At 59.9% G+C, this 27,771-nt stretch overlaps 4 protein-coding genes across 12 annotated transcripts; 1 reads left to right on the top strand and 3 right to left on the bottom strand.

The window, feature by feature from the left end:
- Nucleotides 1-1,877: 1,877 nt before the first annotated feature.
- VPS25 (vacuolar protein sorting 25 homolog) lies at nucleotides 1,878-4,661 on the bottom strand. The gene is made up of 6 exons (XM_075117332.1): nucleotides 4,545-4,661; nucleotides 4,221-4,366; nucleotides 4,036-4,089; nucleotides 3,514-3,602; nucleotides 2,958-3,033; nucleotides 1,878-2,561 (listed from the first exon to the last, which is right to left on the bottom strand). Exons 1-6 carry the CDS (start codon nucleotides 4,589-4,591, stop codon nucleotides 2,449-2,451), a joined length of 525 nt encoding a protein of 174 aa, XP_074973433.1. The 5' UTR covers nucleotides 4,592-4,661; the 3' UTR covers nucleotides 1,878-2,448.
- A 271-nt stretch (nucleotides 4,662-4,932) lies between these two features.
- On the bottom strand, nucleotides 4,933-7,731 carry RAMP2 (receptor activity modifying protein 2). The gene is made up of 4 exons (XM_075117273.1): nucleotides 7,536-7,731; nucleotides 6,391-6,501; nucleotides 5,922-6,024; nucleotides 4,933-5,464 (listed from the first exon to the last, which is right to left on the bottom strand). The coding sequence occupies exons 1-4, from the start codon at nucleotides 7,594-7,596 to the stop codon at nucleotides 5,209-5,211; spliced, it is 531 nt and encodes a 176-aa protein (XP_074973374.1). The 5' UTR covers nucleotides 7,597-7,731; the 3' UTR covers nucleotides 4,933-5,208.
- Nucleotides 7,732-7,912: 181 nt separating this feature from the next.
- On the bottom strand, nucleotides 7,913-11,544 carry LOC142068057 (uncharacterized). 6 transcript variants are annotated; one of them, XM_075117267.1, is made up of 5 exons: nucleotides 10,760-11,544; nucleotides 10,296-10,596; nucleotides 10,092-10,163; nucleotides 9,627-9,768; nucleotides 7,913-9,552 (listed from the first exon to the last, which is right to left on the bottom strand). In XM_075117267.1, the coding sequence occupies exons 2-5, from the start codon at nucleotides 10,525-10,527 to the stop codon at nucleotides 9,186-9,188; spliced, it is 813 nt and encodes a 270-aa protein (XP_074973368.1). In that variant the 5' UTR covers nucleotides 10,528-10,596; nucleotides 10,760-11,544; the 3' UTR covers nucleotides 7,913-9,185. The 6 variants fall into 6 exon arrangements, with proteins under 6 accessions (XP_074973368.1, XP_074973371.1, XP_074973373.1 ...); XM_075117270.1 differs by having other exon boundaries at nucleotides 10,296-10,334; XM_075117272.1 differs by having other exon boundaries at nucleotides 10,092-10,118; nucleotides 10,296-10,334.
- Nucleotides 11,545-11,730: 186 nt separating this feature from the next.
- EZH1 (enhancer of zeste 1 polycomb repressive complex 2 subunit) lies at nucleotides 11,731-27,595 on the top strand. 4 transcript variants are annotated; one of them, XM_075117262.1, is made up of 20 exons: nucleotides 11,731-11,809; nucleotides 12,739-12,859; nucleotides 13,437-13,565; nucleotides 13,872-13,991; nucleotides 15,074-15,194; nucleotides 15,819-15,992; nucleotides 16,906-17,008; nucleotides 17,276-17,439; nucleotides 18,291-18,382; nucleotides 19,157-19,337; nucleotides 20,131-20,327; nucleotides 20,767-20,858; nucleotides 21,456-21,496; nucleotides 22,014-22,139; nucleotides 23,120-23,298; nucleotides 23,967-24,062; nucleotides 24,433-24,514; nucleotides 24,627-24,707; nucleotides 25,110-25,198; nucleotides 25,317-25,451. In XM_075117262.1, exons 2-20 carry the CDS (start codon nucleotides 12,743-12,745, stop codon nucleotides 25,371-25,373), a joined length of 2,241 nt encoding a protein of 746 aa, XP_074973363.1. In that variant the 5' UTR covers nucleotides 11,731-11,809; nucleotides 12,739-12,742; the 3' UTR covers nucleotides 25,374-25,451. The 4 variants fall into 4 exon arrangements, with proteins under 4 accessions (XP_074973363.1, XP_074973365.1, XP_074973364.1 ...); XM_075117264.1 differs by lacking the exon at nucleotides 11,731-11,809 and adding an exon at nucleotides 11,944-12,028 and having other exon boundaries at nucleotides 25,110-25,194; nucleotides 25,313-27,595; XM_075117263.1 differs by lacking the exon at nucleotides 11,731-11,809 and adding an exon at nucleotides 11,944-12,028.
- Nucleotides 27,596-27,771: the final 176 nt, after the last annotated feature.

The raw sequence follows: 27,771 nt of genomic DNA, 5'->3' as shown, positions 1-27,771 counted from the left end.
ACTCGCTCAAGGACAGCCAGGTTACATACAGCACATGCAACTCAGAACACAATGCTGAGAGGTCAGCATCATGCAAACGGAGAGCAAGAAATACAAACATCCTGGGCCTGGCTGCTAAAGGCTCGTTATTCAGGATCAAACACATGCCATCAAACACAGAACAGCCAGCACAGAAACACAGCTCACTGCAGGGGTACGAAAGCAGCGAGGGGAGGGCGCAGCAACCAGAGAGGGAAGGAGTCAATGTGGGTGGCATGAAGAGGAAGGAAGAGGCAGAACTCAGACATCAAAACAAGCCCATGGCAGACACTGGTAGTGGACAGTTCCTACACACAGACTTTCCAGGCTGCAAATACAGCGGGAGGACCCCTGTCCAACCAGCGAGCCCTGGGTAGAGCAGAGCCTGTGCCAACTGAGGGGACACGCGCGCTGCCTCTGCCAGGACGTGCTGCGGGGCTCCTGGCACACGGCATGGCACAGCCTACACCAGTCTTTACTTCTGCAAACGTGGCTGGCAGCGGCTGCGGGGAGCTGGGCTTCTTCAGCCACTGTCAGACACCCCCCAGCAAGACAGTGTACGGTGGCATCAAGACAGCTCTTTGTGTCCCCAGCATGTCCGTCCCCGAGTGCTGCCACGTCCATCCTCTGCCCCCAGACCTCGCAGCTCAGGTGGGGACTCAGCCCAGGCTGTCAGAGCAGGTGCCCGAGAGCAGGGCATGTGAAACCAGCCTGGGCTGCCCCCAAGGCTGCTGCAGCACCGGCAGGAGCGGGGCAGGCATGCTCCCCACGGGCTGCACCATCCCATTCACTCACTCAAGCCATCTCAATGCTCACAGGGATGATGGCCTCCAGAAACGATCAGAGGCCACATTAGCCCAGTGCGTCAGTGACATGACACGAGCGCCACACCAGTGCCCTTCTCCAGCAGAGAAATGCTGGCACATGGGAATTCCTCGGAGCATCGCTGTCACCGGCACAGAAAGGCATCCCGGTCACCAGCCTCCAGCCGTGCCGTGCCCGGATCAAGCCAGCATATCCCGCTGAGTTCAGGTCAATGAGCTCCTGCTACAAAAAGGAAATGTTTAAATTTCACAGCCCCACACACTCAGCTGAGATTCCAGCATTTTGCCTACACCAAAAATTACATACCATCGACGACGGGCACCAGCAGCAGTGCAGCTGAACCAGTGCCGAGTCACCCTCCGAGGGCAGGGCAGGCAGGACAAGCGGTTCAGCACTGGCTGGGGACAGATGGGTAAGGCATGCCGAGGAGCAGGCGCCATCTGCTCTGCCAGATCCCGAGAACAACCACACTGGGTCTGGTCAAAGGTCTCCAGCACAGCACCCCACCTCTGCCTGCAACAAGCACTGAATGCTCAGGCAAAGAACGGGAAAGGCAAGCGTGATCCTTCCCTGGCACAGCTGCCCAGCTTCCACTGGTCTGTGATTAAGGATTTACTGGGTCACAGACTATACCTGGGTCATGGTTTCTGACAAGCTGGGTACTTTGTTATCAGCACTGAGAATCTAAAAACTTTGTCACACTCTCTACCAGCCGCTGGTGTACAGAGCACACCCCATCACCTCTGCAACAAACCCATTAGCTCTCAGTGGACTGGACGCAGAAAATGAAAGCAAACATTGCCCTGAACAGGCAGTAAGGGCCCACACAGCCCGTAGCTCCGGTTTGTGGAAAAAAAGCGCTTGTGCTGCCTGCTTCCCACTCGGGCATGGTGGCTCAGCAGGCCCACCCTCTCCCCAGCAGGCTGCTGCATTCATCTGGTGCAGTAAGGAAACACAGCTGAAGGGCAAGAACCTGGTACGCTGCTCTGTTTTGTTTCTGATGGAAAAACAGAGATAGACAAAAACACCCAGGCTGCTCTAGAAACACATCTAATTTTAATTACTTCAAATTAGTTCCTCAGCATCCACCCCCACCCCACTGCACAGCCTGCTTTGCAGCACACACGTATCATTCTGCCACTGAGGTCTTCTACAGCACAGCAGCAACAGTGAGCTCCCTGTGCCTGCTTTCACCCCGCCTGGCACCGCAGCGGGAACTGCACAGCCCAAGCGCACGGCTGGCAGGAGGGAAGGAGGTACCCTTCGAGGCCAAGCTCGACCAGCCAGCTGAAGAGACTGCTCCGTGGCCTTCGCGGGAACGGGGATCAGCAAAGAAGCATTCCCGTTATTTCACTTCTGGGTAGTCCCTCTCAGAACTGCCTAAAGCAGCTTGAGCCTCTCAAACACAATCAACAGGGAGAAGAGACAGAGGATCTCTGAATACTTCTAAGAAGTCATGTCTTTGGAAGGCTTCGCAAATTCTCCTTGGCCCAAGAAATCCCGAGTATGCAGCTGCTTGCAGTCACGGCTTGAAACCAGGCCAGGAGAGCGAACCTTCAGAACCGCTTCAGCACCCAGGGAAGAGTGGAGGGGAGGGGGCTGCTATCAGAAGAACTTGACGCCTCGGCCATCATCCAGTGTGATAATTTCAGCCTTGTGCTCTTGCTGCAAGGCTTGCAGGGCACGGAGCAGCATAGTCTCATCTAAGCCATGGAACTCTAGGGAAGGACAGAGATCCCCATCAACAGTGGGAAAAAAAAAATCACATCAAGAGAAAAACAGGCTTACAAAGTCCAGGGACTGGTGGAAGTGAAGCAGAGGGCTCTCAAGAGCACCTTACAGACTCCAGTGCCATAACACTATGGCAAATCCAGTCATGGCTACACTGACAGACTCATCACTACACTGCTGCATCAGAAACAAAGCCTGAAGGTCAACAGACAGAAGGGAATGAGTCACGGCAGTCTCAAAGGCAGTGCAGAAGCTAGGCACAAAAGCAAAACACCGCACAGAAATATTTAATCTACAAAACTATAATAAGACAATCAACTGTTTGTGTGCTCAAATCAAGTGTGCTCTGAAAATCTGCTCCGGAACATGACACGTGACATTACCTTCATTCTCTGTATCATCTCCACTGGCTAATTCATACAATGTGAATACAGAGTTGGTCAAGCCATTCTTCGACACCTGGAAACACAAAAGCAATATAGCAAGTCTCATCCCTGTGATTTAACATCCTCGGCACGATCTCTCATATGTCTCAGTTCATGCAAAGTGGAACACGGACAGCACTTGGTGAGCAAAGATACCCTGGAAATGCTCTGGGACACTGGAGAGTCAAGAAATGACAGCTAAGGAGACTAAGACCATTCCCCTCCCTGCCCCTCTGCTCTTTCTGCCCATGTGTTTGCAATAAGGGCTTGTGCAATACAAAGGCAATGCAGCAACGGTGCTCTGTCCCCACAGCAAGTTCACAGCAAGTAAAAAGCTGTTAACATCTCTACACTTCTCTGCAACAGAGAGAAATAGAAGAATAAAGGTAAAAGCAGTGAGGAAGCAAGAGAAAAATATTCCAGTGGTCTTTTTCACAAATCGCAGACAATACCACCTGTCCTCCCGGACACAGAAAGCCTGGTCTGTGAGGCGAGACAGCTTCTATGTTCTCACCCACTGATAGATGAGCTTTCCCCATTCTTCTGGTCTCCTCCACATGATCAGAAAACTGGTTTTGTTCTTATCTAACCATTCCAGGTTCCCTAAAAATCAATGGGGGAAAGGTATTTAATCAGAGCACAAGTCTACAGTACTGATCAAGCCTGCAGATTTCACGATGCGTGCAAGCCATCACGCCCACAGGGAGCTCCAGGTAACTGCCTCTCCCCACCGCGTGGCAGTCGCGCCAACTTCCTAAATCTCTCTACACGTACAGGAATTAATTTCTCTCTCGACACCCCTCCCCTTCCTCCCGCACTTAATCCACCCAGGAAGGCAGGGGTCTGGCTCCTGCCGGTGGGGCCCTGCCCGGGCAGACGCACAGTCCACACCCGCCGCCGGGCTGGGCAAGGCCCGGGTCCAGCTCCCGGCGGTGGGACGGAGCCCGCTCACCGGCTGCCGCCCCTCCCCCCCCGCTGGCTGCGGGTCCGGCACCGGCCACACGCGGGACGGACAGACGGGACAGGCGACACCCACCGTTCTTGCGGAGCTCCTCCAGCACCACCTGGATGGACTCCAGCGGGAGCTTCCCTGGGCGGGGGTTAAGGAGGTGCTCGCCGACGGGGAGAAGGATTAAGGGGCTGAGGGGGGAGCACGGGGTGCACCGGGGGGGGGGGGGGGGAGGAGCACGGGGTGCACCGGGAGGGGGCCCCAAAGGATACGCTGCAGGCGGCGGTTGGCGAAGAGCGGGCTGTCCTGGGCCTCCCTCACTGTCATGGCGGGCAGCCGGTGCCGCTGGCTGTAGGCGAGCGCCAGCGCGCACCAGGCCGAGAGCTGCTTCTGCCGCGTCTCTCCGTTGGGCTGCAGCCTGCGGGGCTCCGCTCAGCGCCGGGGGGCTCCGCCACGCCCGGCCCCAGCCCAGCTCAGCTCAGCCCGCCCCGGCCTCAGCCCCGCTCCCCCAGGCCCCGCAACCCCCGCTCCCGGTTCCCCGGCCCCGGCCCGGCCCCGGCCTCAGCCCCGCTCCCCCGGCCCTGTCCCACGCTCACGTGAAGAAGGGCGGGAAGCTGTACTGCCAGGGCCACGCGAAACTCATCGCCGCCGCCGGAACCGCCGCCGCCGCCACCTTCCGGCCCGCCCCGCTCCGCTTCCGGCCCGCCCCGAGGAGCCCCGCCCACCCCCGGGGACCCGCCCCCTACACCGACCCGCCCCCTACATCGACCCGCCCCCGCCGCGGAGCCCCCGCCCCACCCTCACGAAGCCCCGCCCCCAATCCCCGCCCCCCAGCCCCGCCCCGTCAGGACGGCGGCGGGCCGGCCCTCTGCCCGTGCCCGGTGCCCGGTGCCCCGCCGGGCGCGTTCCCGCGGAGGGGCGGTGCTGGCGGCGGGAGCGGGTCCGGCCTCGGGGGCTGCGGCGGAAGAAACAGCGCCACGCGTGGGGGAAGAAGCGTTTAATTCCCAGCCGTGGGGCCGGCGGTTAGGCGGGGGGCGGGGATGGGCACCGTGTGCCGGTAACCTCGGGAGGCCCACCCGGGGGCGGTGCCCCCCAGGGCTGCTTGAGCGGCCGGTGGCCCCGCAGCCGGGCGGGGGGAGGGAAGCGTGGGGCAGCGCCCGGGCGCAGGACCCGCAGGGCCACCGCTGCCCGCCGTGTGCCCGCCGTGGGGCGGCGAGGCGGGGCGGCCAGCCGTCGGCTGCGGGTGCCCGGGCAGCGGCGCTAGGGCTGGGCCTTGCCGTCCTTGCTGCGCCAGATGACCAGGGTGACCAGGAAGGGGATGAGGCAGATGGGGGCAATGATCATGGCCAGCAGCACGTCCTCGGGTGGGTCAAAGTAGACCTGGTGCTCCAGGGTGCAGTTGTGGAAGTAGCGGTGGTGGCTCTGGAAGATGTACTGCTCCGCCAGCGCGTTGGGGTAGCCGTAGCGCAGGTGGTCGGCCCAGTTCTCCAGGCAGGACTGCAGCAAGCTGTAGGGCCTGGGGAGACAGCCGCGGGGTGCTGGGAGGGGACGGGGACGTGCGGGGGTGCGGGGTGGCTGCGGTACACCGGCAGCATGGACCCCTCGGGTGGCCCAACCCCCCCCAGCCCAACAGCACCCCTCCGGACCACCCAAGGCTTGCCCAGCACCCTGCTGCCTGCGCCAGCCATCCCCACGCAGGCAGGAGCGGGAAGGTGGTCCTGGGTCCCTCATGCCGGGAGCTGGTGGCCTGTGAGCGCAGCCGGGGGGCTCTGCCCTCATCAAAGACTTCCAGCCGCCTCAGGAGCTGCTCCACCCGTGTGGCTGTGGGGTCGGAGGGGCCACAGGCAGTGCCCCCACCGAAGGGTCCTCATGTCTGGGTTCCCTGGCCGGGGACGTCCCCGGAGCCAGTCAGAGTCCCTGCCCCCCCGCACCCCCGCAGCGCTGCCCAGGAGGGCTGTCTGGCCATCCCGTACCTGCTGATGACTTTCCACTCGCACAGCTCCGACACTGTCACGTTCCTCATCAGGTCGACAAACAACTCCCAGCACTTCTGCGTGATGTTGCTGTACGTCTCCTCTGCAGGGGGAAGGCGCTGAGTGCAGGCAGCACACCCCTGCCAGAGCCTGTGGCTGCCAGGGGGTGACACCCAGCACCCAGACCCGTGCCCAGGCCGGCAGGGAGGATGCAGGCACGGTGCAGGGCCAGACCCCACAGCAGCCACGGGGCAATGCTCAGGAGTACAGCAGGAGGGCAGGCTGCTGCTGGCTGCTCTCACTGTGGCCGGCACCAGTGAGGGCTCCACAGCACAGCCCGGCTATTTTGGGTACAGAGAACATGCGGCCAGGGGAAAGAGGGGGTCACCCTGCAGTGCAGAGCCAGCCCCAGCCAGGGCATCGACGGCCCCGCAGGGCTGCCTGGCTCTCGCCGAGCCCCAGCACTCACCCACGAGCTGGGCTGTCCAGTTCAACAGGGCCATGGGTGGACTCGTCCTGGCATCCTGGCCAAAACCCTCCACCTCAGCGCCCACGTGGCAGAGCCCGGTCCCCAGGAGCGCTGCGGAGCAGAGGGGACAGGGTGAGCAGGGGACAGGCGCCAGCAGGGCGCCCATGCACGGGGGCTGCCCCAGCAGAGGGTGGGGTCTGCAGGAGGGAAATGGTTTTGGGTGTCCCTTGGGGGCTGCTGTAGCCAGCGGTCAGGGTGCAGGGAGCCCCCTGTATGGGCAGGGGGTGTGGGGAGGGGGCCAGCCAGGATGCAGGCAGCTGCCCAAGGGATCACAGGGGCTGCGTGGGGGCTGTGGGCCCTGGGCCGTGGGTCACAGCGTGGGGGTGAGCCATGCCCCCCCCACCCGTGGGGAGCCAGCACAGAGGCCGCCCCATCTCCCCGGGTGGCTGCACTGCAGCCGGACAGGGCTGGGGCAGGAAGAGGAAGCGCTCGCTGCAGCGCAGCACTGCCAGAGAGACCCTCCGCCCGCCATCTGCCCCACACCCAGCACAGCCCGTCATGGGTGTGGGGCGTGTGCTTCCTCCACCCCGCCAGCCGCTTGCCCGCCGCCTGGCCCACCGAAGCCCCATGGCCCAAGGAAACCGCCCCATCCATCTTCTGCCCTCGGCCACGATGCCAGTCATGTGGTGAACCACCCCGGGGGGCCCTGCCTGGGCCTCTCACGCAGGGCTCCAGCACAGCCAGGCACTGGCCACAGAGTGCTCCCCAGTTGGCACGGTGGCTGTGCCGAGGGCAGCCTGCCCTGCCCCAGACCCTCTCTGTCCCAGCCCGGGGCTTTGCAGGGCTCCCCAGCCGTTCTCGTGGGTCATTTGCAGAGAGATGGAGGAGGAGCCCAGTGGGGGATGCCCCGCAGTGCTCGGTGCCCGCCTGCCACCGGCCCCTGGCCACGCAGGCGACGGCTGCCCCAGCCGCCCTCGGCGCTGCCAGGCTGGCCCCATGCCGGCGTGGTCGTTGGGCCGGGTTAAGACAAGACCCCAGCCCTGGGGCCCCACGCGCGGGAGGGCGGCCGCGTGCGGGGTGGTGCGAGGTGCGGAGCTTCCCGCGGTCGGCAGCCACGGCCCCCAGGCCGCCTCCCGCACACTTACCCCAGAGCAGCAGGAGCCCTCGGGAGAGCCGGCCGGAGCCCGTCTGCGCGCACGGTGCCATCCTGCAAAAGCCTGCCGGCTAACGACTAGGACAAGTATTTCAATGGAAATAACAGGAAGCAACTCCTTTCCTCTGACAGGGGCAGTTTGACTACAGGAGACGTGTGAAAAATGAGATTGCTCAGCACTGCTTTAAAGCGGCTCTCCCGGCGGGACCCTGCTGCTGCGCAGCGCGGTGCCGGCCCCCGCGGGCATCGCTCCCGCGCCCTGGTGCCCGGGCAGCCCGCACCTCACACTGCAGTCCAGAGGCTCTGCTCCCCGCACAGCACGTCCAGTTTTACGAGGCCGCTATTTGTTTACTTGTGTATTTCTCTTTAATCCTGTCTGGGCTGGGTTGTGAAATCCCTCGTCTCCTGCGTGGAGGGCAGGCAGCCCGGCAGCCGGAGGGAGTGGACGGGAAAGCGTAATGTCCCCGGACAGGCACTGCCGCCTGGGTGTGGGGGTGGCGGGGGGACCCATGGCCCCGACACTGTGGCTTCGGGCTCACCCGGGCACCTGCCCCACGGCCAGCATCGCTGGGGCAGCCCCGGCCCCTGCCTGCAGCCAGGGAGGGAAAGGCAGTGGCACGACCTGCTCATAGGCACGAGGCCGATGCAGGCAGGGAGCGGGGCAGAGGGCAGAGACTTGGCCGATGCTGCCAGTCCTTGGCCCTGACGCCTTCCTCCCGCACCACCCAGCCTGGCGCCTGCCTGGCTCTGCCGGAGCCCCTCGCTCCTGGCATAGCTCCCACCTGCAGGGCTCACATCCCCCACCGAGCAGCACGACCGAAGACAACCCCAGCCCTGCGGGTCTGCCGCATGCCCGCCCAAGGACCGGGCTGAGGCCGGGTGAGCTCATTTCACCTCTGGCCCAGGGCAGAGTGAGAGCCCAAAGCTTTCCCTTTAACAGCCTGCCCGTGGGACGTGCAGAGCATGAATCGGAGTGCGATAAAGTGCAGCTCAGAGGGACCCTCCCTGATGCAGAAAGACAATCTTCCCAGGCTTCATGCTCCCCTGCAAATGGTCTGGCAGAGCCGCCTGACTCTCCATGGACTGCGGCAGCCGCCACCCCAGGGCACCACGGGACCTTCACGGCCGCATCTGGAAGCCATCAGGCCCTGGCGCTCTGGGGGCCACAGGGTTGGAGCCCCTGGTCCTGCTCTTTGTTGGAGCCGCTGGAGCCTCCAGCCGGGCGGCAGGAGCCCCTGCCAGGGAGACACCCAATGATCTCAGCGTGGCCCCGGGGCCGGGGCGGCCGCCCCCCTCCTGGGGCATCTGGAGAGGATGGGCAGGGATGGGATGGGCAGGGGTGGGACGGTGGCTGCCAGCCAAGGCCTGGGGCTCCCCAGCCCCAGCCTGGCATCCCCAGCGCTCCCTGCCAGCCCCCACCCCGGGGTGCTGAAGAAGGGGCTCAGCCCATGCAGAGTCAGGACCCTGGCGCCCAGGACCCTTTTCCTGATGCTCCCCACCCTCAGAGCAGATGGAGACATTGGAGCCCTGGGCCTAGCCTCCCCCCACCATGCCACAGGACCCAGTCCCTCCCCAGGGACGCCCAGACCCCTGTCCCTGCTCCCCACTGTCCCCCTCACCCTCAGCCCACTCGTCCTGCTCGTTAGTTCCCAGTGCTGGGAGGGAAGGGGGCTGCTTGTGGCCACTTGCAGGCGCGGGGGCAGGCAGGGGCTAGGCTGCTGCCCGCTGGGGGTTGAGCCCCTTTCCGGGCTCTGCGGAGCGTGAGGGCAGCTGCAAGGGGCACGAGGCAGCTGAGCCCCACAGCCACAGCCATGGCCATCCCAGGGGGCAAGCCACCCAGCCTGGGGGGCACACCACCCGTGCAGTTGGTGAAGTATTCAGCGTGGACCTGCAGGAAGAAGGCATCGAGGACGGTGCTGGGCCAGGGGCAGGAAAGCAGCTGGGCCAGCAGCTGGGTGCAGCCGGAGAGCACACTGTAGATGCTGCGGAGGGGGTGGTGTGAGGCCAGCCTGCCAGGACAGGGACATGTCCGCCACAGCGCCCCACAAATACCCTGCGACCACCAGGGCCGACGCCAACCCACCTGCCAATCTGGTCCCAGTGGCAGCGGCTGCCCTCGGGGATGGCCATGAGGGTGGCGTGGAAGGGGGCCCAGCAGTAGAGGGAGATCCAGTCCTGGTAGGTGTCCTGGCAGCGGGCTGGCCCCCCCAGCACCTCCGGTGGTTCTGCAGAGCACCAGCCAGACACTGGAATGCCACCCTGCTCCCAGCTCTCCCCCAAGCCCGGTTTTGGGGTGGCTGTTTGGGGTCACCCCTGGGGAACACTCCCAGCTCTGCCCGGCATGGGCGAGGCACTCATTTGCTGTGCAGTTCAACAGACAGCTCTGGGGGTCCCACCCTGGGGCTGCCTGTGGCCACGGGTCCCCGTGGGCTCAGCCAAGCTGGGACCTGGGCTCTTGTGAGCCCCAGCACAGATCACACGGGGCCCATCGAGGCCTGTGGGTGGATGGGGGGGACAGCCAGGATCACAGGAGGGTAGCTCTACTCACCATCCTCGTCCAGGTACAGGTAGAGACCTGGAAGTACAGACGGTGCCGTTGGCACTGGCAGGACCCGCGGGACTGCACAAGGGCAGGGCCCTGTCACCCGGGGGGTGCAGATACCGCCTCTGCCAGCGGCAGAGCCCACAGCCATGGTGATGCTGTGGTAGCCTGGGCTAGAGCCGTGCTGGGACAATGGCACCAATGTCTTACCTTCATCCTTGAGGTCCCCATACTCGATGTCCCCACGCCCTGCAGCAAGGAGACATAGGGTGCCAGGGCTGCGCAGCCAGGGACAGCCCCAGTGCCCACCCAGCTTTGGGGCATAAGCCAGAGTGGCCCCAGCATGCCATGCCATGGCATGCCACTCCAGGGAAAGGGGAGAAGGAGCCTCCTGGCTCTGACTTGGCCTTTGCAACCGGAGAAGAGCAAACACCAGTCCCATGAACAGGGAAGCGTATGGCAAACCCTGCCCAGAGCATCCTCTGAGGGGAGGCCGGAGGGTCCAGGTGAGCTGCCATCCAGCACAGACATGTTAGGAAGGAGCGGAGAAATAGGACAGAGACCCTGGGGGGACTCGCTGCCTAGCCAGACCCCGTGCCCGACCCCCTGGATGCCTCCGTGCAGGCCTGGCTGCCACCCCCTGGCCACACCACGCAGAGCTGGGCTGCCCTTACCCCGCTGGAGCAGAGGAAGGAGCAGGCAGTAGAGGAGTCGCACCCTGAGGAGCATCCTCCCGCCGCCGGGACCGCTGCCGCCGGGCTGGGGCTGCGTGCGGGGATTTATCCCGGCCCCCGGCCCGGCCCAGCGCTGCCCGCCTGCTCCCGAGCCAATGCCCGGGAAGGTCGGGGGGACGCCGGGATCCCGCCCCGACTGACTCAGCGAAGCTCCGAAGGCATCAGATGCGGGCCAGGGCAGGATGCGGGACTGCGGGCCCAGGCCGGCCCTGCTCGTCCCCCGCGGTCACCCCGCCAGGGCCGCCCGCCCCCCGCTCCGCCCCGCCGGGAAGCGGCGCCCCGGAGCCCGGACCGTCCGGGGGCGCGGAGCTGGGGCAGCCCCCGGCCCGGCGCTCCGCACCACGGCGTGCGGCGGGGAAGGACCGGGGCCCTGGCCGGGCCAGGACCCAGCACCGCCCGCTCCTCGCCGCCGGGGCCCCCGGAGCAGGAAGGCCGTCGCCAACAGCTGCTTCCTGCCCGGCGCCGTCGCAGGAAGCCCCGGGCCCGCCCGGCCGCGGGGACCAGCCCCGCTATCGCCCCTCCGCGATGCGGCACCCGCATCCCCCGGGGCGCCGGGCCCGTCCCTGCCCGCTCTGCGGCCCCGGCGGCGGGGACAGAAGGGCCGCGGCCACCGGAGCGGGGCCCATCGGGGCGCCTCGTCGGGAAGCGCGGCACCGCCGGCCCCGGCTGCCCCCGGGCCCGGGGGGGCGGCAGAGCCGAGGCGGGCACGGGCGCTGCCCGCCCAGCGCCTCCCGCGAGACCGGGCCGGGCCCGCAGGAGGTTCGGGTCGGGGAGAGCCCGCGAAGAGACGGGACCGGGCGCACCCGAGCGTGGGCGAGCACGGGGCCCGGAGCCGCCGGGCTCGGCCCGTTCCCCGCAGCCGGTGGGCGAGTTCTCTGGGCTGAAACGGGCCCGCCGCGCGGGGCTCCGCCGAGATCCTGCCTGCCGGGCCCAGGGCACCCCGCGCTCGCCGCCCCGCCGGGAAAACCCCGAGCGCCCTCGGCCCGACCGGTACCGGCGGCGGCGCGGGGCTGTGGGCGGGGCCGGAACGGGGGCGTGGCCGCGGGCGCGGCCGTAACGGGGCGGGGTTGTGGGCGGGACTGTAGCATGGGGCGGAGACGTAGGCCGGGCCGGGCAGTGGGCGGGGCCGTAGCGCGGGGGCGGGGCCGGGCGCGGCGCAGGCGCGGCTGCGCAGGGGCGCGCGGCCTCCCCCGGCGCGATGGCCGAGGAGTGAGTGCGGGGCGGGGCGGGGCTGGGCCGGGGCCGCGGGGGAGGCAGGGGGAGCCCCGGGGGCCTGCGGGGTCCCCGCGGTGCTGGCTGAGGTCTGGGCGGGCCGCGGCCGCGCGGGGCGGTGGGGCCGGGACCCGCTTCCCCGCTCTAGCGGCGCCGGCCGGCCTTGGCCCGCTCCGGTGCGTGTCACCGGCGCGGCCGGGCTGCGGTCCCCGGCGCGGGCCCGCGCTCGCATCCGCAGCCGTGCGGCCCCGCGGGGAGGCGCCCGGGCCCGGCCGCGGGGCGGGGGGAGCTCCTAGTGCCGCTGCTACGCGAGGCCGGGCTCGCAGCGCCGCCCGGGGCCGGACCGGGACCGGGGGCGCCCCGCGCCCCGATGCCAGCCCGGCCGGGGGCCCGGGAGCCGCCGCCGCTCGGCGCCTCTCCGGTTGCCCGGGCGGGCGGGAAGGCTTTGCCCGCCGAGGGGCCGCGCGGCTCGGGCTGGCCCGGTCCCGGTCCTGGTCAGCACGCTTCGCCCCTCCGCGGTGCCTCGGTGCGCTCTGTGCCGTGGCTGTCCGTAAACAGGGCTAGCGCAGGTTGGCGTCGTTGTTTTTTCCTACTTGAAGCCTATGATGTAGTTAAAGTCCCCAGGGTTGTGGTTTTTTTTTTCTAATAGTACTTTACAGGAGTAAGCTCTCCATTGTTTGATGTTTATTCTTTCTGTGTTTTTATAGAAAAATGGAAATCGCCACTCCTCCTACATCAAAGTGCATTATATACTGGAAAAGAAAAGTCAAGTCTGAATATATGCGTCTTCGGCAGCTCAAGAGGTTTCAGGCGAATATGGGAGCGAAGGTAAAGACGTAACGATGGTAGCTCTAGCTGAAAGGATATCTGCTAAAGACTTCGCTTTACCTTACGGTGTTTGAGGAGCTGTTGGATGGGTGCGTCATCCTGCGAATTGCAAAGCTATAAGCTGGATAAGTTTGAGGAACACTACTTTTCCTCACATGCCTTTATTAGCCTGGAGCCGTGCAGTCGGCGTCTGTTGTACAGGCAGAGAAGTCTGTTGGCTGAGTGCTTGCATAACTGCAGCAAGAGGACTCGTTTCCACTTGTTGAAAGTACCTCTGTGCTTGAACCTTCTCAGTGCTGGGGGGTTTCAGATGACTTACTCTGATGCTCCTCTCCTTGGCAGGCAGGATTTTAGAGGAGGTCAGCTGGGATCAGGAGTTGTCAAAAGCTGTTGGGTAGACTTTCAACGCAGTTTTGTACTAATGCTGAGTTTAGTTAGAATTTCTTCTAATGACTACCATCAATTTGCAATGCTGTGCCTTGCGTATGTTTTGATCCTTGAAACAAAACCTCAGGAGGGGTTTTAGTGTTCTCAACATGATTTATTAAATTCCAAGTGCCGCTTTCTCTCATTGCAGGCTCTGTTTGTGGCCAACTTTGCAAAGGTTCATGAAAAGACTCAAATTCTGAATGAAGACTGGAAGAAGCTTCGAGTCCAGCCGGTGCAATTGATGAAGCCAGTCAGCGGGCACCCATTCCTAAAACAGGTGAGGAGAGGAAAAGGGGCATGGCAGCCGCAAGGGTGGGCTAGAACCAGGGCTTTGCAGGGAGCTGTGAGGATATGGGATCATTTTTGTGTGTGCTGTCCTATGTCAGTGTCAGGCCATGCCTCGCACTCTGCTGGAATGCAGAAATGGGAAAAAAAACCCAAACCCAAAGGCCTTTCCTGTGAAGGAGTCCCAAAGAATGAACGCAGGGCTTCACTGCGTTTGTCCTGAATTGCAATTTCCCTCTGGCTGTGGCCACCTCCCGCAGCCGTTTCCTCACTGCCTTTCTCTGTACTCGTATTCCAGTGTACTGTTGAGAGCATTTTCCCGGGATTTCCGAGCCAGACGCTGTACATGAGGACCCTGAACACGGTGGCACTGGTGCCCATTATGTACTCCTGGTCCCCTCTTCAGCAGAATTTCATGGTATGTAGGAAGGCTCTGGGGCACAAGGTCTTGGTGCCATCAGTATGTTATTGTTACATGGTTGTGGAGCGATTATACCTTCTTCAGCCCACTTGTTTCCAGTGATGTCTGCTTGAGAAATGGTGGAAAGTTTTGTTTTAGTTGCTTGTTTTGTTGAATACCATAAAACAATCTTGTATCCACACTGTCTTATCGAGCTAGTCTCTCCTTTACACCTGACCCCTTGATAGGGCCACTGTTATTTCACAGGATTCAAGGAGTAAATATGTTTTGGGGCTTTTTAGTTTGTTTGTTTCTTTCCTTAAGATTTTTCTTCCCTTTTAAATTAAGTGTTTAATTTCTTAGGCAGATCCTTTTCTTTTTGACTGGATTACCCTGCTGGTCTTTCTGTAAGGATGCTGCTGAGGATCAGTTCCTCTACCACAGTAGTGTGGGGAGCGATTTAAATGCGCATTTTGGTGTGGCGTAGTTAAGATTATTTGTTAAACAAACAGGTGGTTGGCGGCTAGACTGGCTCTTTGCCTGGTGTGGGTGTGTTCCTGCAACCTGCAGGGCTCTCTGAAGCCTCCCATAGCAGACTGGGGGAGTAGTGTGACACCAGCAACTGTAACGCGACCAGTCGGTCAGTGGTGCCATGGCAATGGCGGTCCAATGTCCTTGCGCCTGTGGTTAACGCAAGAATGCTCCTCAGCTTTGGCTGTGTTCCTCGGAGAGCGAGTTACTGGTTGGTTTGCTGTTCGCTGTTCCAGTTCTACTCTGCCTTGAACACAATCTCTCTGACCCTCTCGGCTGTTTATTATTCTTGGCAATGTGTGTGCTTCTGAGTTCCTGTAAGCCTTGGAGGCACAGCTCTTCATTTTTTAAAGTAAATTGCACTTTCAGGGGTCAGAGTTGTGCTGCTGGCATGGGCTGACAATGAAATGTCGGTCATGAGGCATCTGAAACTGCACCCAGCGAGGCTGAACCTTTGCTTTGCGCTGTGTTGTCTGCAGGTCTGAGGGGAGAGGAGCAGCCTCAGACACACAGCCTGGCTGGGAATCAGCAAGCGGCGATTTTCTGAATCGTATCTGGTCTCTTTTCAGGTGGAGGATGAAACTGTTCTGTGCAATATCCCTTACATGGGAGACGAGGTGAAGGAAGAAGATGAAACTTTCATTGAAGAACTTATTAATAACTATGACGGGAAGGTTCATGGAGAGGAAGGTAACCTGGGAGCAGTCAGCACTGTCCATTCGGTTTCTTGCAGATAACACATCAAAATAGTTAAGGAGTCAAAAGGTGGCAGCAGTAACCAGCTTTTCTGTGGGAGCTCTTAGAGCAGAAAACCAGGAACATGCCTGCTGTTGTGGTTCGCAAGGACGCAGTCCTGCCTTTTGATACCCTGCTCCGTTCCAGGCCTGGGGTGTTCTGGAGCCGGTGCTCTTGTTCATGGGGGTTCACAGGAGTGCTCTGGGGTGCTGAAAAATGTGCTAAAGCTTAAGAGGAGCTCAGCAACCTTGTTTTGCTTGAGACCTTAGCCAAGACCTTAATCAGTCTTTTCAGAAATGAAAAGCCAGTGTGTTTCCCTGTAGTGCTGCCTACCTCATCATAAAACTCTGCCTGGAGGGAGGAAGGCAATGGAAGACTCTGGTATAGCCTGTCCTCAGATTGCTAAAAAATATACACCACTCTTATGACTCTAGCATTAAAATCCCACATATCCCTACAAAATTGCGAGGCAGGTTCCAGCTGCTAACACTGCCAGGTGGCTGGCTTGTGATTTACCTCTGTGAGGAGCGCGAGGGGCGATGGTGCACCCACAAACCGGCTGACATCTCTGTGTTTCAGAAATGATTTCAGGGTCAGTCCTCATCAGCGATGCTGTGTTCCTGGAGCTAGTGAACGCCCTGAATCAGTACTCGGACGAGGAAGAGGAGGGACACAATGATTCTGAGGTTAAACAGGAAGATGGGAAAGAAGAGCTGCCAGTCACAAGGAAAAGAAAGCGAATTGCAGTGGAAGGTGGGTTTGGCCACAGAAACTGGGGCTGTGTTGGACACATTTTGATCCTGCCCTGCCTGAGTAGCTGGCCAGTGCTCTCCTGGCATCGCTCTTGGTTATTAATGTGTCGCTAAGGGCAGAAGCCAGCTTGGCAAGTTCTGGTATGGTAGTCGGAAGCAGAAGGGAAAGCGGTTGTTCTCCTTGTCCCCTGTGGACAGGATAAGAAGTCATCAGCTTAAAGTGCGGTGAGGAATGATTTAGATGAGTCATCTGGAAAACCATTTCATGGTAAGATTAGCAAACCAGTGGGGTATTATCTCAGGAGGCTGTGAGATCTCTGCTCTTGGAGGTTTTGAAGTGCCGGCCTGACAAGGTCCTGTCAGTAAGTTTGCAGGTAGGTGTGATTCTGCTGCAGGCCAGGGAGGTGGACCTTTTCAAATCCCTTCCAGACCCATTTTCCATGTATTAGTGTTGTTCTTCCCTCTCCTGTGCCACCTGGAGCTCTTGTTGCATAGAGGAAGCTCTGGTTTGTGGGATTTTCATGTGTCCTGCATGACCTTAGGAATGCTGACTGGTAGTTTCGTCTTTGTCTTTGGTTTATAATGATACGAGTAGCACAAATATTGGGGCCTTTCACAGATGTAGAAAAGCATTGTCTGCAAATCCTGTCTTGGTAAAAATAAATAGTAATAGTCCTTAGGAAAAGGTTGGTACTTCCATCAATACATTACGCTACTTTGCAAGTGGCAGCGTACTGCACCTGCATGTGCCTTAGCCAGTTGCAGGGCAACAGATTTATCCACTGTATGTGGGGTTACACTTCTGTCTCCTAAAGTACAATCCTGGACACCTACTGGAATCGCTGTCTGTGGAAGAAGGAAAGACACATTCACATCCAGCTTAACTGAGGAATTGTCTCTCTCATTTTTCTTAGGTAACAAGAAGTGTTCAAAGAAGCGGTTTCCAAATGACATGATATTCACTGCTATTTCTTCTATGTTTCCTGAATACGGCTTCCCAGATGATATGAAAGAGAGGTAGAAGATCTCTACTTAAGTTGTCTGTTACCTTTCTTAGCAACAATTGAAATCTGTATTTCAGAAAACAGCACTGTGCTCTGGCCAGAAAGTAGAGCTCAGTTGGCTGCAGGCATGAGCAGAGTGCATTTTGAGTGTTAGAAACTTTAGTTTAGCCTCAGGGTATCTGGGCCAGAGTCCTACTGGCCCAGATAGCAACATAGTCGTGTAAAATGTCCCAAATTAGGAAAGCATTCACGTATGTGGGTGTTTCTGTTTCTCAAATAGGTACCGGGAGCTCACGGAAGTGTCGGACCCAAACGTGCTGCCGCCACAGTGCACTCCCAACATAGATGGGCCATGTGCGAAGTCGGTCCAGCGGGAGCAGTCTCTGCACTCCTTCCACACCCTCTTCTGCCGCCGCTGCTTCAAATACGACTGTTTTCTGCATCGTAAGTGCAGTCTTGGCCGGACGCTTCCCTAGAGCCCTTTTCTCCTCATTTTTCCTCAGTGCTTCATACCTCTGTACGCCTTGCTTAGTGTCTGTGCTGCAGTCTTTAGAGGGTGGTGCCTCCCCGGAGTTTGCAGTGGAGCCTTAGGAGCTGACAGGTGCCCAGAAGCCTTTTGTAAAGACAGCTCCACTCATTTCCTCAAACGGATGGTAAACCGACCTGCGTGGCCGTCCCCTCTTTCTCACCATTGTTCAGCACGCTGCGTTCGAGCCTCCTGGCAGTTCGTGCCAGAAATACTGCTGCAACTAGACTTTACCCTTGCTTTGCAGAAGCTCATCAGGGAAAGGCATGAATATTTCACTTCCAAAGTCTGGACATGCCCCTGTGTTTTGTTGCCTCACTGGATCTTACAGCTTCATCTTAGTCATGTTCCTGCGGTTTGTCCTGCCAAAGCCTTTTGGATACTGGTTAGCTGTTGGAGCTGCTGTTTCCCAGGTCTAAGGTCTTCTTTGGAAAGTCACAGGACTCTTTCCAGTGAATTATTTATTAAAAGATATAATATTAAGGTCATGTGGTCTTTTTTTTCAGTCTGAAAGCAGATCTTTTTCCTATAGCCTCTCCTTCCCACGTGTTCCCCCAGTGCTGCTGAGTTCCTCTTGCGGGTTGGAGCAGGGCTGGCCAGGAGGTCCTGCTGCCTCATTCCCCGCTGCTTGGAGAGCTGCTCAGGCACTCTTGCCAACTGCCTCAGGCTCCCACTCACCTTCGTTGAGTCCGTGCTGCCCCTGTCCCTTGCAGCGTGGGGGGAGACCCTTGGAGGATGCTAATAGTAAAGATAACTATTATTTTTTCAGCTTTTCATGCTACTCCTAATGTGTACAAACGAAAGAATAGAGAGACCAAGATCGAGCCAGATCCTTGCGGAGCAGACTGTTTCCTCTGGCTGGTATGTTTCTGCGTTGCTGCTTTTGAAACCACGAGAGAAGTGGCCTGGCCAGCCCTGCTCTGCAGAACTCTGTGGGTCCTTTTCACAACTTCCATGATTTTTCAGAATTAGTTCTAAGCGTCATTGGATTTGGGGGAGCATGAATCCAAATACAGACCTTACCGGATGCATATTTTAGCAAATCTCCAACGAAGACTGATTTCATAGCTAGCAGATGGGAAATTGTGACAAATTATTTCTCTGGACTCAGTGCAGCGTTTGAAAAATTAAGCCCAGGTTAAAAATGCTGGGGAAGGAATCTAGCATATGTGGGGAAGGCTCAAACTCTTTTAAAAGTGGCCTTTCAGAAATACAGCCTAGCTGTGTTACTGGGAATGAGAGCTGCAGATCGGAAGAGCTGGCTGCAGGGAGATGGGTGCGCTGGTGGGGTGGGAGCTGGTCAGCTGGCTGAGATATGGGGTATCCCGGGGAGCTGCAGGGCTGGAGCAGGGGAAGAGGCCAGGAGAATTTCATTGTCAGGGCAAGAGGCAGGGGAGAGGACTGGAGGGACAGGGACAGGGAGCCTTTTCTGACCAGCCAGCAGTGCTGAAGGAAGCAAAGTGGGAGTGCAGTGCAGGCAGCTGGCAGGGCCTTGGCTCTCGCTGAAGTGACTGTGCTTGGCGGGTCTTCCACCTTGGTGGCGTCCGGGCTTGTCCCAGGGCCTGTGGAAAAGGAAAAGCCTTTCTGTGTTCCCTGGTCATCTGCCACCTGCCTTGTCTTCTGCTCTGGTTGCAGGAAGGAGCCAAGGAGTTTGCTGCGCTGCACAACCCCAGGTCCAAGTGCTCAGGCCGGCGCCGCCGGAGGCACCACGTGGTGGGTGCTTCTTGCTCAAGCACCCCGGCTTCCGCCGTCGCTGAGACGAGGGAGGGCGACAGCGACCGAGACACGGGCAACGAGTGGGCCTCTAGCTCCTCGGGTACGATGCCACTCCAGAGACACCCCTCTCCCCTCTGGCAAGGGCAGGTGGCACCTCGCAGCGGGGGCTCTCCCTGTCTTGCCGCTGCGTCCCGCGCCAGGGTATGGAGTTTGGAGTTAGCAAACAGTTAGTGTTTACAGCTGGGCTTAAGAAAAACGTGAGGGACACCAGGCATTACCCTTTCTGCTGTGGGATTCAGTGCCCTCACCCAGGAAGGAGGAATGCTGCCAGGCAAAGCAAGAGCTTTGCTGGGGTCTGCAAACCTGAGAGCCCTCGGCTCTGAACACCCTACTTGTCTGTGCACAAGGGAAGTGCCCCTGGCAGGGCAGTGCCAGTCCGTGCGCTTGTCCCTGCTGCAGCACAGAGCAGTGGCTGGGAACTGTCAAGGCGGGGGCTTGTCTGTGGGCCTGCCAGGGGCAAGTGCTTCCTCGGTGCGGCAGACAAGCACTGAGCTGCTCCTGCTGCGCCAGGGGAAGCCGTGGTGACCAGGGCAGCGTGAGCTCCTGGTGGGGCAGAGGGCTCCCGTACTCTGTCCTGGGTCAGCCCCAGCAGGGGAAGGTGGCACTGTGGCTCTGGTGCTCCCTTGCTGCGAGGGGGCCAGTGCCAGCGTCCCAACCAGTGCTGGGCTGCCTGACTAGAGGCAGGACTGTGGTGCAGGGCTGCTGGGAGGTGTGGGGGCTGGAGCAAGGCAGGGTGTCGGGCACCTCCGGGGGACCACTGCCCTCAGGAACTGTGATGGTAAGAGCACATTCTCCCGTGTTGCGTTTGGCTTGATGTCTGCCTTTCCTGCCAGAGGCAAACTCCCGCTGCCAGACCCCCACCAAGCAGAAGCTGAGTCCAACCTCCTCCCAGCTGTTTGCAGTGGAGACGCCGCAGGAGCCCGTCGAGTGGACAGGAGCCGAGGAGTCGCTCTTCCGTGTCTTCCATGGGACCTACTTCAACAACTTCTGCTCGATTGCCAGGCTGCTGGGAACAAAGACGTGCAAGCAGGTGGGTGCCTGGAGAGGGCAGGCACCGCGGCGGCAGGAGGGAGGCCTTGGCCGCTGCTTGCTTGCCTGTTGTTTTCTCTTCTCTGCCACAAACCACCTCGAGGAATGTGTTGCATCAACACTTTGTGGAGTTCAGTGTTGTTATTTTGCAGTACTACTGCTGGCTGCAGAACGAGCCCCACGCATGCCCGGTGCTCTTACCTTCCTCTGGAGTGCCCGGTCTGCAGCCGGGCATGCTGGCAGGATGGGCGCTCTTGTCTCCCAGGCAAGAGCAGCAATGGCAGCCGTGGTCAGTGAAACTGGGGCAGAACTGCCTGCTTACAGGTCCAGGGACTGGGAGCCCCCCCGCGTGTGCTTGCATACACTCTAGTTATGCTTTAGATAAAAACAACTTGAGCACGCTGAACTTTATTCTTCTTTTTGCTTCTGTTCTTTGGCAGGTCTTTCAGTTTGCAGTGAAAGAATCACTTATAACAAAACTGCCAACAAACGAATTAATGAATCCATCCCAGAAGAAGAAAAGGAAGCACAGGCAAGTGTTGAACAAGCTTGTTTTGTTCTTAAAACACAACCAGATCCACTGCTTTTTGTGCCAAAGCATTCCTGGTAATCCCCATCTGGCTCCCATCTGCGCACACGTCCCGCTGTCACACAGGGCTGCTGGTGCTGCTGGCTGGGTGCTGGCCCCTGGCCTCTCTCCCCAGTGCTGCTGCCCTGGCTGGGAGGCTCCGCAGCACTGCGGCCTTGGGCTCAGCCCCGAGGGGAGGGCAGCACGGTGCCGGGCCATAGTGCTGTACAGCTGCGGGAGGGCCGGTACTGCTGTCCTAACAGCACCCTTAGCCCCAGCTCCCTGACTTATAACCTACTTTTTGTGTGCTGATCCCAGTGTGTCCAGTATTATCCTGGCTCTAGCATTTGCCTTAAATAACTAATGCTGTAGCTGCGTCATTCTCATCGTTCTCCACTTCACGGCTGGCTGATGGTTATTAATGCATGAGGCTGCCAGACAGCCTCTCTGGAGTCGCCCATCTCCTGCTGCCACGCTGTCTGGCGGTGCTGAGCAGTCGTGGCCGGCTCTTTCTGACGGGAGGTCGTGCATCCCCTCAGACCCTCTCTGCTTCTCTTCCAGGCTGTGGGCCGCACACTGCAGGAAGATTCAGCTGAAGAAAGGTAGCGTTTGTGTGGCTGCGTGACGCGAGGTTTGCAAGGCCGCTCACCCGTGGGATCGAGTTCCCGGCTCTGACTCGCGCAGCGGGATGGCCGTGTCCTGCTCTGCAGCCCTGCAGCTGCGGCGGCGTGGTGGGGGGTCAAGTCCCCCCAGCCGGGCTCCTGGGGGTGCCGCGGCCCAGCCCCGCTGCAGCTGTGCCGTGGGAACCAGGGCTGTGCCAGCGCTCCTGCTGAGGCAGTACGTGCGGTGCAGTCTTGCCCCAGCCAGAGGGGAGGCTGAGGTTTGGCGTGCAGCCCCGCTGTAAAACAGGCTGTTCGGGGCAGAGCAAACATGTGCCCTGTGTCGGTAATCACAGCCATGTGTCTGCAGGAGCTGTGCGCTGGGTGCTGCTGGGCTCCCTGCCCTCTGCAGGCAAACGAGGGCCTCGCACCTTCCCTGCTCCAGAGCCCGGGTTGTGCTGCTTTCAGATGTTTCTGTGATGTGCAGCTTCTAATCCGGGCACTTCTCCTCTCGTTCCAGATAATTCACCTACCCAGGTGTACAACTACCAGCCCTGTGACCACCCCGAGCATCCCTGCGACAGCTCCTGCCCTTGCATCATGACTCAGAATTTCTGTGAGAAGTTCTGCCAGTGCAACCCTGACTGTAAGGAAGAACCTAGGACTATGGGGCAGGAAAGCAGCCAGCTCTCCTGACACACACCAGAGGGAGGGTGCAGGGCTGGGACGTGCTGGAGGCCTGCTTTATTCCTGCATACACTGCTGTGTCCATCTGCAGCAGTTAGATTAGCAATCTGCTGAAGTCCAAGGTGAAACCGTTCCGTGCTGCCCTGTGACTCTCAACAGCTGAGATGTGCACTCTTGTTAGAGAATGCTCGCCTGCATGTCTGTATCCGGCTGCTGGTTCCCTGAGAGCAGCGTGCGCGGCCAGCAGTTAGGGTGGGAGTTGGGTCACTGCTCTGCCAGTTGTTTCTCCCGTCTGGGCTTCCATTCCCACCTCTGCAATGGAGATAACCACATTTGCCCACATTGGTGGGGCTTCTGAGGGGTGGATTAGTTAAGGGTTATGACACTGCCTGGGGCTGGAAGGACTACAGGGTGACGGGAGCCAACTCAGGCTCCAAGATTCTCTGTACTGATCTGTTACATTATCCGACTTGTTTATTTTCAAACTGCATGCAATTAGTCCCAAGAGGCAGATCAGCATCTCCAGCCATGCAGGGAAAGACCCTGGGCATGGTCTGTGCTCTGCTAGGTGTGGTTGAAGCTGCTGTGCACACAAAGTGTTTGTGTGATTTGCTCCCAGCTCCTGGGTGCCCAGGCTGCCTCACGCTCACCTGGTCTCGTTGTGTTCTCAGTGAGCACTGTCCTGGTGACTTTGGGGGCAGGAAGGTGGTCTGGGGGCTCCTGTCTCTGCTGCCCAGAGCAGGGTGGGTGTAGAGCTCTTTATTAGCACAAAGGCACCTTCCTTATTTTAGCAGGGTGTTGGGCAGGCAGCATGGCCCTTGGTGGTGGACAGGCTTAGTACTGTACCTGCCCAGGGCCTTCCTGGCTCGAGAGGAGCTTCTGTGTTCCTGCGGGGCTGAAAAACCTCATGGTGCAAAACGGCGGTCCATGTTACTGCAGGTCAGAACCGCTTCCCAGGCTGCCGCTGTAAAACCCAGTGCAACACCAAGCAGTGCCCGTGCTACCTGGCTGTGCGGGAGTGCGACCCGGACCTCTGCCTGACCTGTGGGGCTTCGGAGCACTGGGACTGCAAGGTGGTCTCCTGCAAGAACTGCAGCATCCAGCGAGGTCTCAAGAAGGTATTGACAGCAGCATGGCTCTGGACTGCTGGCAGGGGGCTGCCTTGGGCTAGAGCTGATAAACAGAGCTCCTGCTGCATGGGAGAGGGTGTGTGAGCCACCCGCAGCTGTCTGAGTGAGGAGGTCTGGAAGAGAAGCTGCTCCGCCCCAGGTTTCTGTAGTGCTTAATCCGGGGTATGGATTATGGATGTGAAAATCAGGAGACGGGAGTTACATGAGGAAGAGTGAGAGCAGGGGAGTGTAAACAGTGACTCCAGAGAAAGGTTCGGTCTTGAATTCTGCTGGCCAGGGCAAGAGACTGCACGTAAAAAAGACCAAAATTCAGAGAAAGATGCAAATTTGTGGGTGTCAAGTAATGTACAGCTCCAGTGTAATGGTGCTACGATCCGTAAGTCTGTAGGGAGCCATGTGTCACCTTAAACCAGTAGACACTGGCCTCCCTGTGCTCCTCAGAGTTACTCGGCCCCGTGACGTGTCTGAGCGTGGCAGCAAAGCACAGCATACCTGTTTCTGGGCACTGCTCTAGCCCTGGCGTGTGCAGCTGTGCCGGGAGGTGGAGAGCTCTTCACTGTTGCTTTCTGGCCTGCCTGATGCATGGGGGGTGGTCTCTGTGCTGGGACGTGGTGGGCCTACTGACCATAACTGTTTCCTTTTCACCTTGGCTCCAGCATCTGTTGCTGGCACCATCGGATGTTGCCGGCTGGGGGACTTTCATCAAGGAATCTGTGCAGAAGAATGAGTTCATCTCTGAGTACTGTGGCGAGGTCAGTGCTTCTGCCCATGCCGGGGCTGCTGTGCTGCGTGCTCCGGAGGCTGCGTTTAGTGGCGGTGTTTCCTTCAGCTGCTGGTCCTGTGGCGACAGCGTCCCTTCCCCAGCCTGGCCACAGCCCTGGGCTCACTCTGATCACATTTAGATATTAAATCTTGCACCATTTTGGGACCCATCTCAGTACCTCTAGGCCTTCTGCCGTGGAGGAGTGTGTTGTGTATGTGCTGCTCCCTCCCTGGGAGCCCTGGTGAGCTCCTGCATGTGGGGTGGAGGGTGTTTCCGGGAGGTAGGCGAGCACTGCTCCTCGCAGCGATCCTCCCTGTGCCCTCAGGTGCTGAGTCTCTCAAAGTACTCTCCTCCTCCAGCTTATTTCACAGGATGAGGCTGACCGGCGAGGGAAGGTCTATGACAAGTACATGTCCAGCTTCCTCTTCAACCTCAACAACGGTAACTTGCCTGGCAGGGGGCTGGCGGCTGGGCGGGCAGTCTCAGCCCCTCTGTTGCCTGAGCTGCAGGCCTGCCTTTACACTACAGGTTTGGTTTTTTTTTTTCTTAATAGATTTTGTTGTTGACGCCACCCGCAAAGGAAACAAAATCCGCTTTGCGAATCACTCGGTGAACCCCAATTGCTATGCCAAAGGTGAGATATCCCTGCCCAGTCGGACCTCGTTGGGGGAAGGTTCTCTGGGGTCCTGCTCAGCTCTGGGATTGCAGCGGATTCTCCAGGGTCCCGAGTCACCCTGAGCCTGTGGGAGCAGCAGAACTTCAAAGACCTGGACAAAGTCTCCTCCTCTCTGCAGCACATCCCGTTCCTGCTGGTCAGAGCCCTGCTCAGCTCTGCGGTGGCCCTGGCCTTGCAAGGAGAGATGGCTGCTAGAGAGTGGCTGGGAGCTCCCCCGGGGAGTGCCCCGATCCTGCTAGGCAGGAGCTCGGGTACCATGGGCCCGGGGGCCGGCAGCTGGCCAGGCAGGGCAAAAGTGCTGCGAGACCTCCCAGCCTGAGCTGGGGTTGCACGTCTCTGACATCGTCTGTCTGGTTGCAGTTGTGATGGTGAATGGAGACCACCGGATAGGCATCTTTGCCAAGAGGGCCATCCAGGCAGGAGAGGAGCTCTTCTTTGATTACAGGTACCTTGGGGAGCGGCCAGCTGGGGTCTGGGGTGCGGGGTTGACCCCGTTTCAGTGCATATATTTGTGGGGAGCGCCGGGAGGTCATTACAGGAGCCGTGACTTTCCTATCTCATAGGTACAGCCAGGCAGACGCCCTGAAGTATGTTGGCATAGAGAGGGAGACGGATATCATCTAGGCTCTGTGCGGGGCAGTCCCCAGCACACCTTGCTGCTGCACCTTGTAAGCAATGCCATGTTTGCTTCACGCTGACATGACTGCTGCTGTTCCCGTTGCTGTGTTACAAGTTACAAGTGCTACTTTCCATCCAGACGCCCAGAGAGACTCGGGGCAGGAGTGTGAGTGGCTGCTGCTGGGGTGGCAGCTTTGCCAGTCCTGGGCTGGGAAAGGCTCTGGAGCCTTGCTTGGCAGGCGGTCTCCTGGGCTGGAGGCAGCCCATGGACCAAGGCAGCTGGGGCTTGAAGAAAAGCTGCGGTGCAGGAGGAGAGACAGTCACAAATTCTCGGTCTTTTTCCATTTTCTGATGGCTGCTGGAAGAACGAGAGCAAGTGAGGTACCACCTGCACCGAGACCCGCGGCACAGCTTGGGGGCGGAGGGGCTGGTGCTCACCTCCAGCCCTGTCCCCTGGGTTAAGCTCTGGTCTCAGGTGCTACCTCTTGCTGCCTGTTTTGTCCTGTTGACAAGGACAGCGACAGGGTTGGAAGCCATAGAGACATGGCTGCAGTGGTCCTCAGGCCCCAAGCTGCTGTTGCTGAGGCTGTTTCCCCTCTGCCCCAGCTGGCTGGGGGACAGAGACCGCCTAGCTGTGGCTGGCGTGGCACGATGCTTGGAGATGGGGAGAGCAGCACTATGCAAAAAGTCACTTTGGGTAGGGATGCCACTGAGCTGGGTAGAGACAATGTTATTGGCGTGCTGCTGCAAGCACAAGAGGAGTCCAGAGGAGCCTGAGGAAGCCCTTCCAGCCTGCGGAGTTTCCTCATGGCTGTGGGGTGGGTGGTTGGCCCCTGCCCGTCCCCAGCCCGTCCCCAGCGGCTGTGCTGCCTGGCCCTTCTGGGGCTGGCGTGTGGATGCTTCTGCCGGGCAGCTTTGGGGCTGCGGTGGGGGGCTCCCGCTGACCAGCTGGAGCTGTGCCCAGAGCGGGAGCCGGGCCTCGGCCACGCTGCGCCCAGGCAGGCGCTTCCTGACCGCAAAATACCAGAGCTGGTTCCTCCACCCTCCTCTGTCGGGAGAGTCCCCCTTTGGAGCAGCACAGGCTCTGAGGGAGGGCACTTCAGGAGCCAGCAGAGCAGGTCCCCTCGGGGCGGGAGGTTCTGTTGCACAGGACTTTGTGAATGTTGCTGCCTGCGGTGGCCAGGGGAAGGCTCCTCAGAAACCTGCCTAGGGGTTTCTGACACTCTGGCCCTGGCCCTGGGGATAAAGGGGAAATGTACTCTGGCAGGGTGAGGTTTGGCCTTAGCACCCCACGCAAAATGAAAAAGAAAAAAGCACTTTAAACTAATCTTTCTCAGCCAGCAGCTGGGCCCCATGTACCGCTCTGGGGTAGAGGGACCACAGACATGCCAGACACTGTCGTCCCTCAGCAGCACCTTTCAGGGATGTTGCTCCAGGCCTGGGACGGGGCACTCTGGAGGGAGGGCTTTTCCCGGAGGGGTGACCTGAAGGACGGGGCTGTCCCATAGAAGCCACCTATGCTGCCAGCCGCCTGCCCAGCTTGATGCTGGGTGCCAGCGGGTGCTCCACCAGGCACCGCACGGGGCTGTCCAGGGGTGGTGAGGGCCTGGAGCTGTGGGTGTCCAGCACTGGGCTCCTGGGACGGCACCGAGACAATTCCTCTGGTGGAGAGCCTGGCTGATCACCCCGCTTTGGGGCAGCGGTGTGGAGGGCAGGTGGTTTGGGGGCACCATACAGAGGTAAGCAGTGCTGGGACCCTTGCCCTCCTCGTCTGGGGAACCACGGGGCTCCCAAGGCGCAGCCCCGTTCCAGCCACATGGTCTGTGAATGCAGGGAGGTGGTGGGTCTGCCTCAGGAGCCGAGCCCTCCCTGGCATGGCCTGTGCCATGCTTTTCCCAGCTGCCTCCTGCAGCAGGTGAGGCTGTCCGTCCGTTCTTCCTGCTGTCTGTGACGCCTTTCTGGGGCTCAGAGGGGTTTGGGTCTGACTGGAGCAGCACTTGTACCCTGGTACCTATCTAAGGCCTGCTCCCCATCGCCTCCTGCTGCCTCCTTCTGCCTCCTTTGCCTGGCTCACCCCAGCCCTGCTCTCAGCTCAGCGTCCTCTGCCACCTTGGCCATATCTGCACTATGCCAGGCTTGTGTCTGTGGTTTGTTGACGGTGAATAATAATGCACTTTAAAAATACTGTGGCTTGTAGCCTTTGTCATAATAAAGTGGTAGCGAACATCCTTCTGTGGCGTGCTGGCCTCTGTTACCCTAGGGCACAGCTGGCAGCAGCACCTTCCCTGCCTTTCTTCTGCCTGCTGCAGGCTCAGCCCGGCTGCCCCTGCTGCGGCAGTCGGCACACCAGAGCCTGGTGGCGTGTCCCGGTGCCACGGGCTGCCCGCATCGGCGCTGGCACAGG

Source organism: Phalacrocorax aristotelis, chromosome 23, assembly GCF_949628215.1.
Source record: "Phalacrocorax aristotelis chromosome 23, bGulAri2.1, whole genome shotgun sequence".
Taxonomy (NCBI): Eukaryota; Metazoa; Chordata; class Aves; order Suliformes; family Phalacrocoracidae; genus Phalacrocorax; species Phalacrocorax aristotelis.
This window is presented reverse-complemented; position numbering and strand designations above follow the sequence as displayed.

Bases quoted from the DNA above. Each gene is read 5' to 3' on its own strand.
- RAMP2 (XM_075117273.1), bottom strand. From the start codon at position 7,596: ATGGCACCGTGCGCGCAGACGGGCTCCGGCCGGCTCTCCCGAGGGCTC. The intron at 6,025-6,390 runs GTGAGTGCTGGG...TTCCCCCTGCAG, and splicing joins CTGGACAGCCCAGCTCGTGG to AGGAGACGTACAGCAACATC. The intron at 5,465-5,921 runs GTACGGGATGGC...CTGTCTCCCCAG, and splicing joins GAGTGGAAAGTCATCAGCAG to GCCCTACAGCTTGCTGCAGT.
- LOC142068057 (XM_075117266.1), bottom strand. From the start codon at position 10,527: ATGGGACTGGTGTTTGCTCTTCTCCGGTTGCAAAGGCCAAGTCAGAGC. The intron at 9,769-10,091 runs GTGAGTAGAGCT...GGTGCTCTGCAG, and splicing joins CCTGTACCTGGACGAGGATG to AACCACCGGAGGTGCTGGGG. The intron at 9,553-9,626 runs GTGGGTTGGCGT...CTGTCCTGGCAG, and splicing joins CACTGGGACCAGATTGGCAG to GCTGGCCTCACACCACCCCC.
- EZH1 (XM_075117264.1), top strand. The intron at 21,497-22,013 runs GTAGCGTTTGTG...CTCTCGTTCCAG, and splicing joins GAAGATTCAGCTGAAGAAAG to ATAATTCACCTACCCAGGTG. The intron at 24,708-25,109 runs GTGAGATATCCC...GTCTGGTTGCAG, and splicing joins CCCCAATTGCTATGCCAAAG to TTGTGATGGTGAATGGAGAC.
- VPS25 (XM_075117332.1), bottom strand. From the start codon at position 4,591: ATGAGTTTCGCGTGGCCCTGGCAGTACAGCTTCCCGCCCTTCTTCAC. The intron at 3,603-4,035 runs GTGGGTGTCGCC...ATTGATTTTTAG, and splicing joins GGAGGAGCTCCGCAAGAACG to GGAACCTGGAATGGTTAGAT. The intron at 2,562-2,957 runs GTAATGTCACGT...GTCCTTCCCTAG, and splicing joins AGATGATACAGAGAATGAAG to AGTTCCATGGCTTAGATGAG.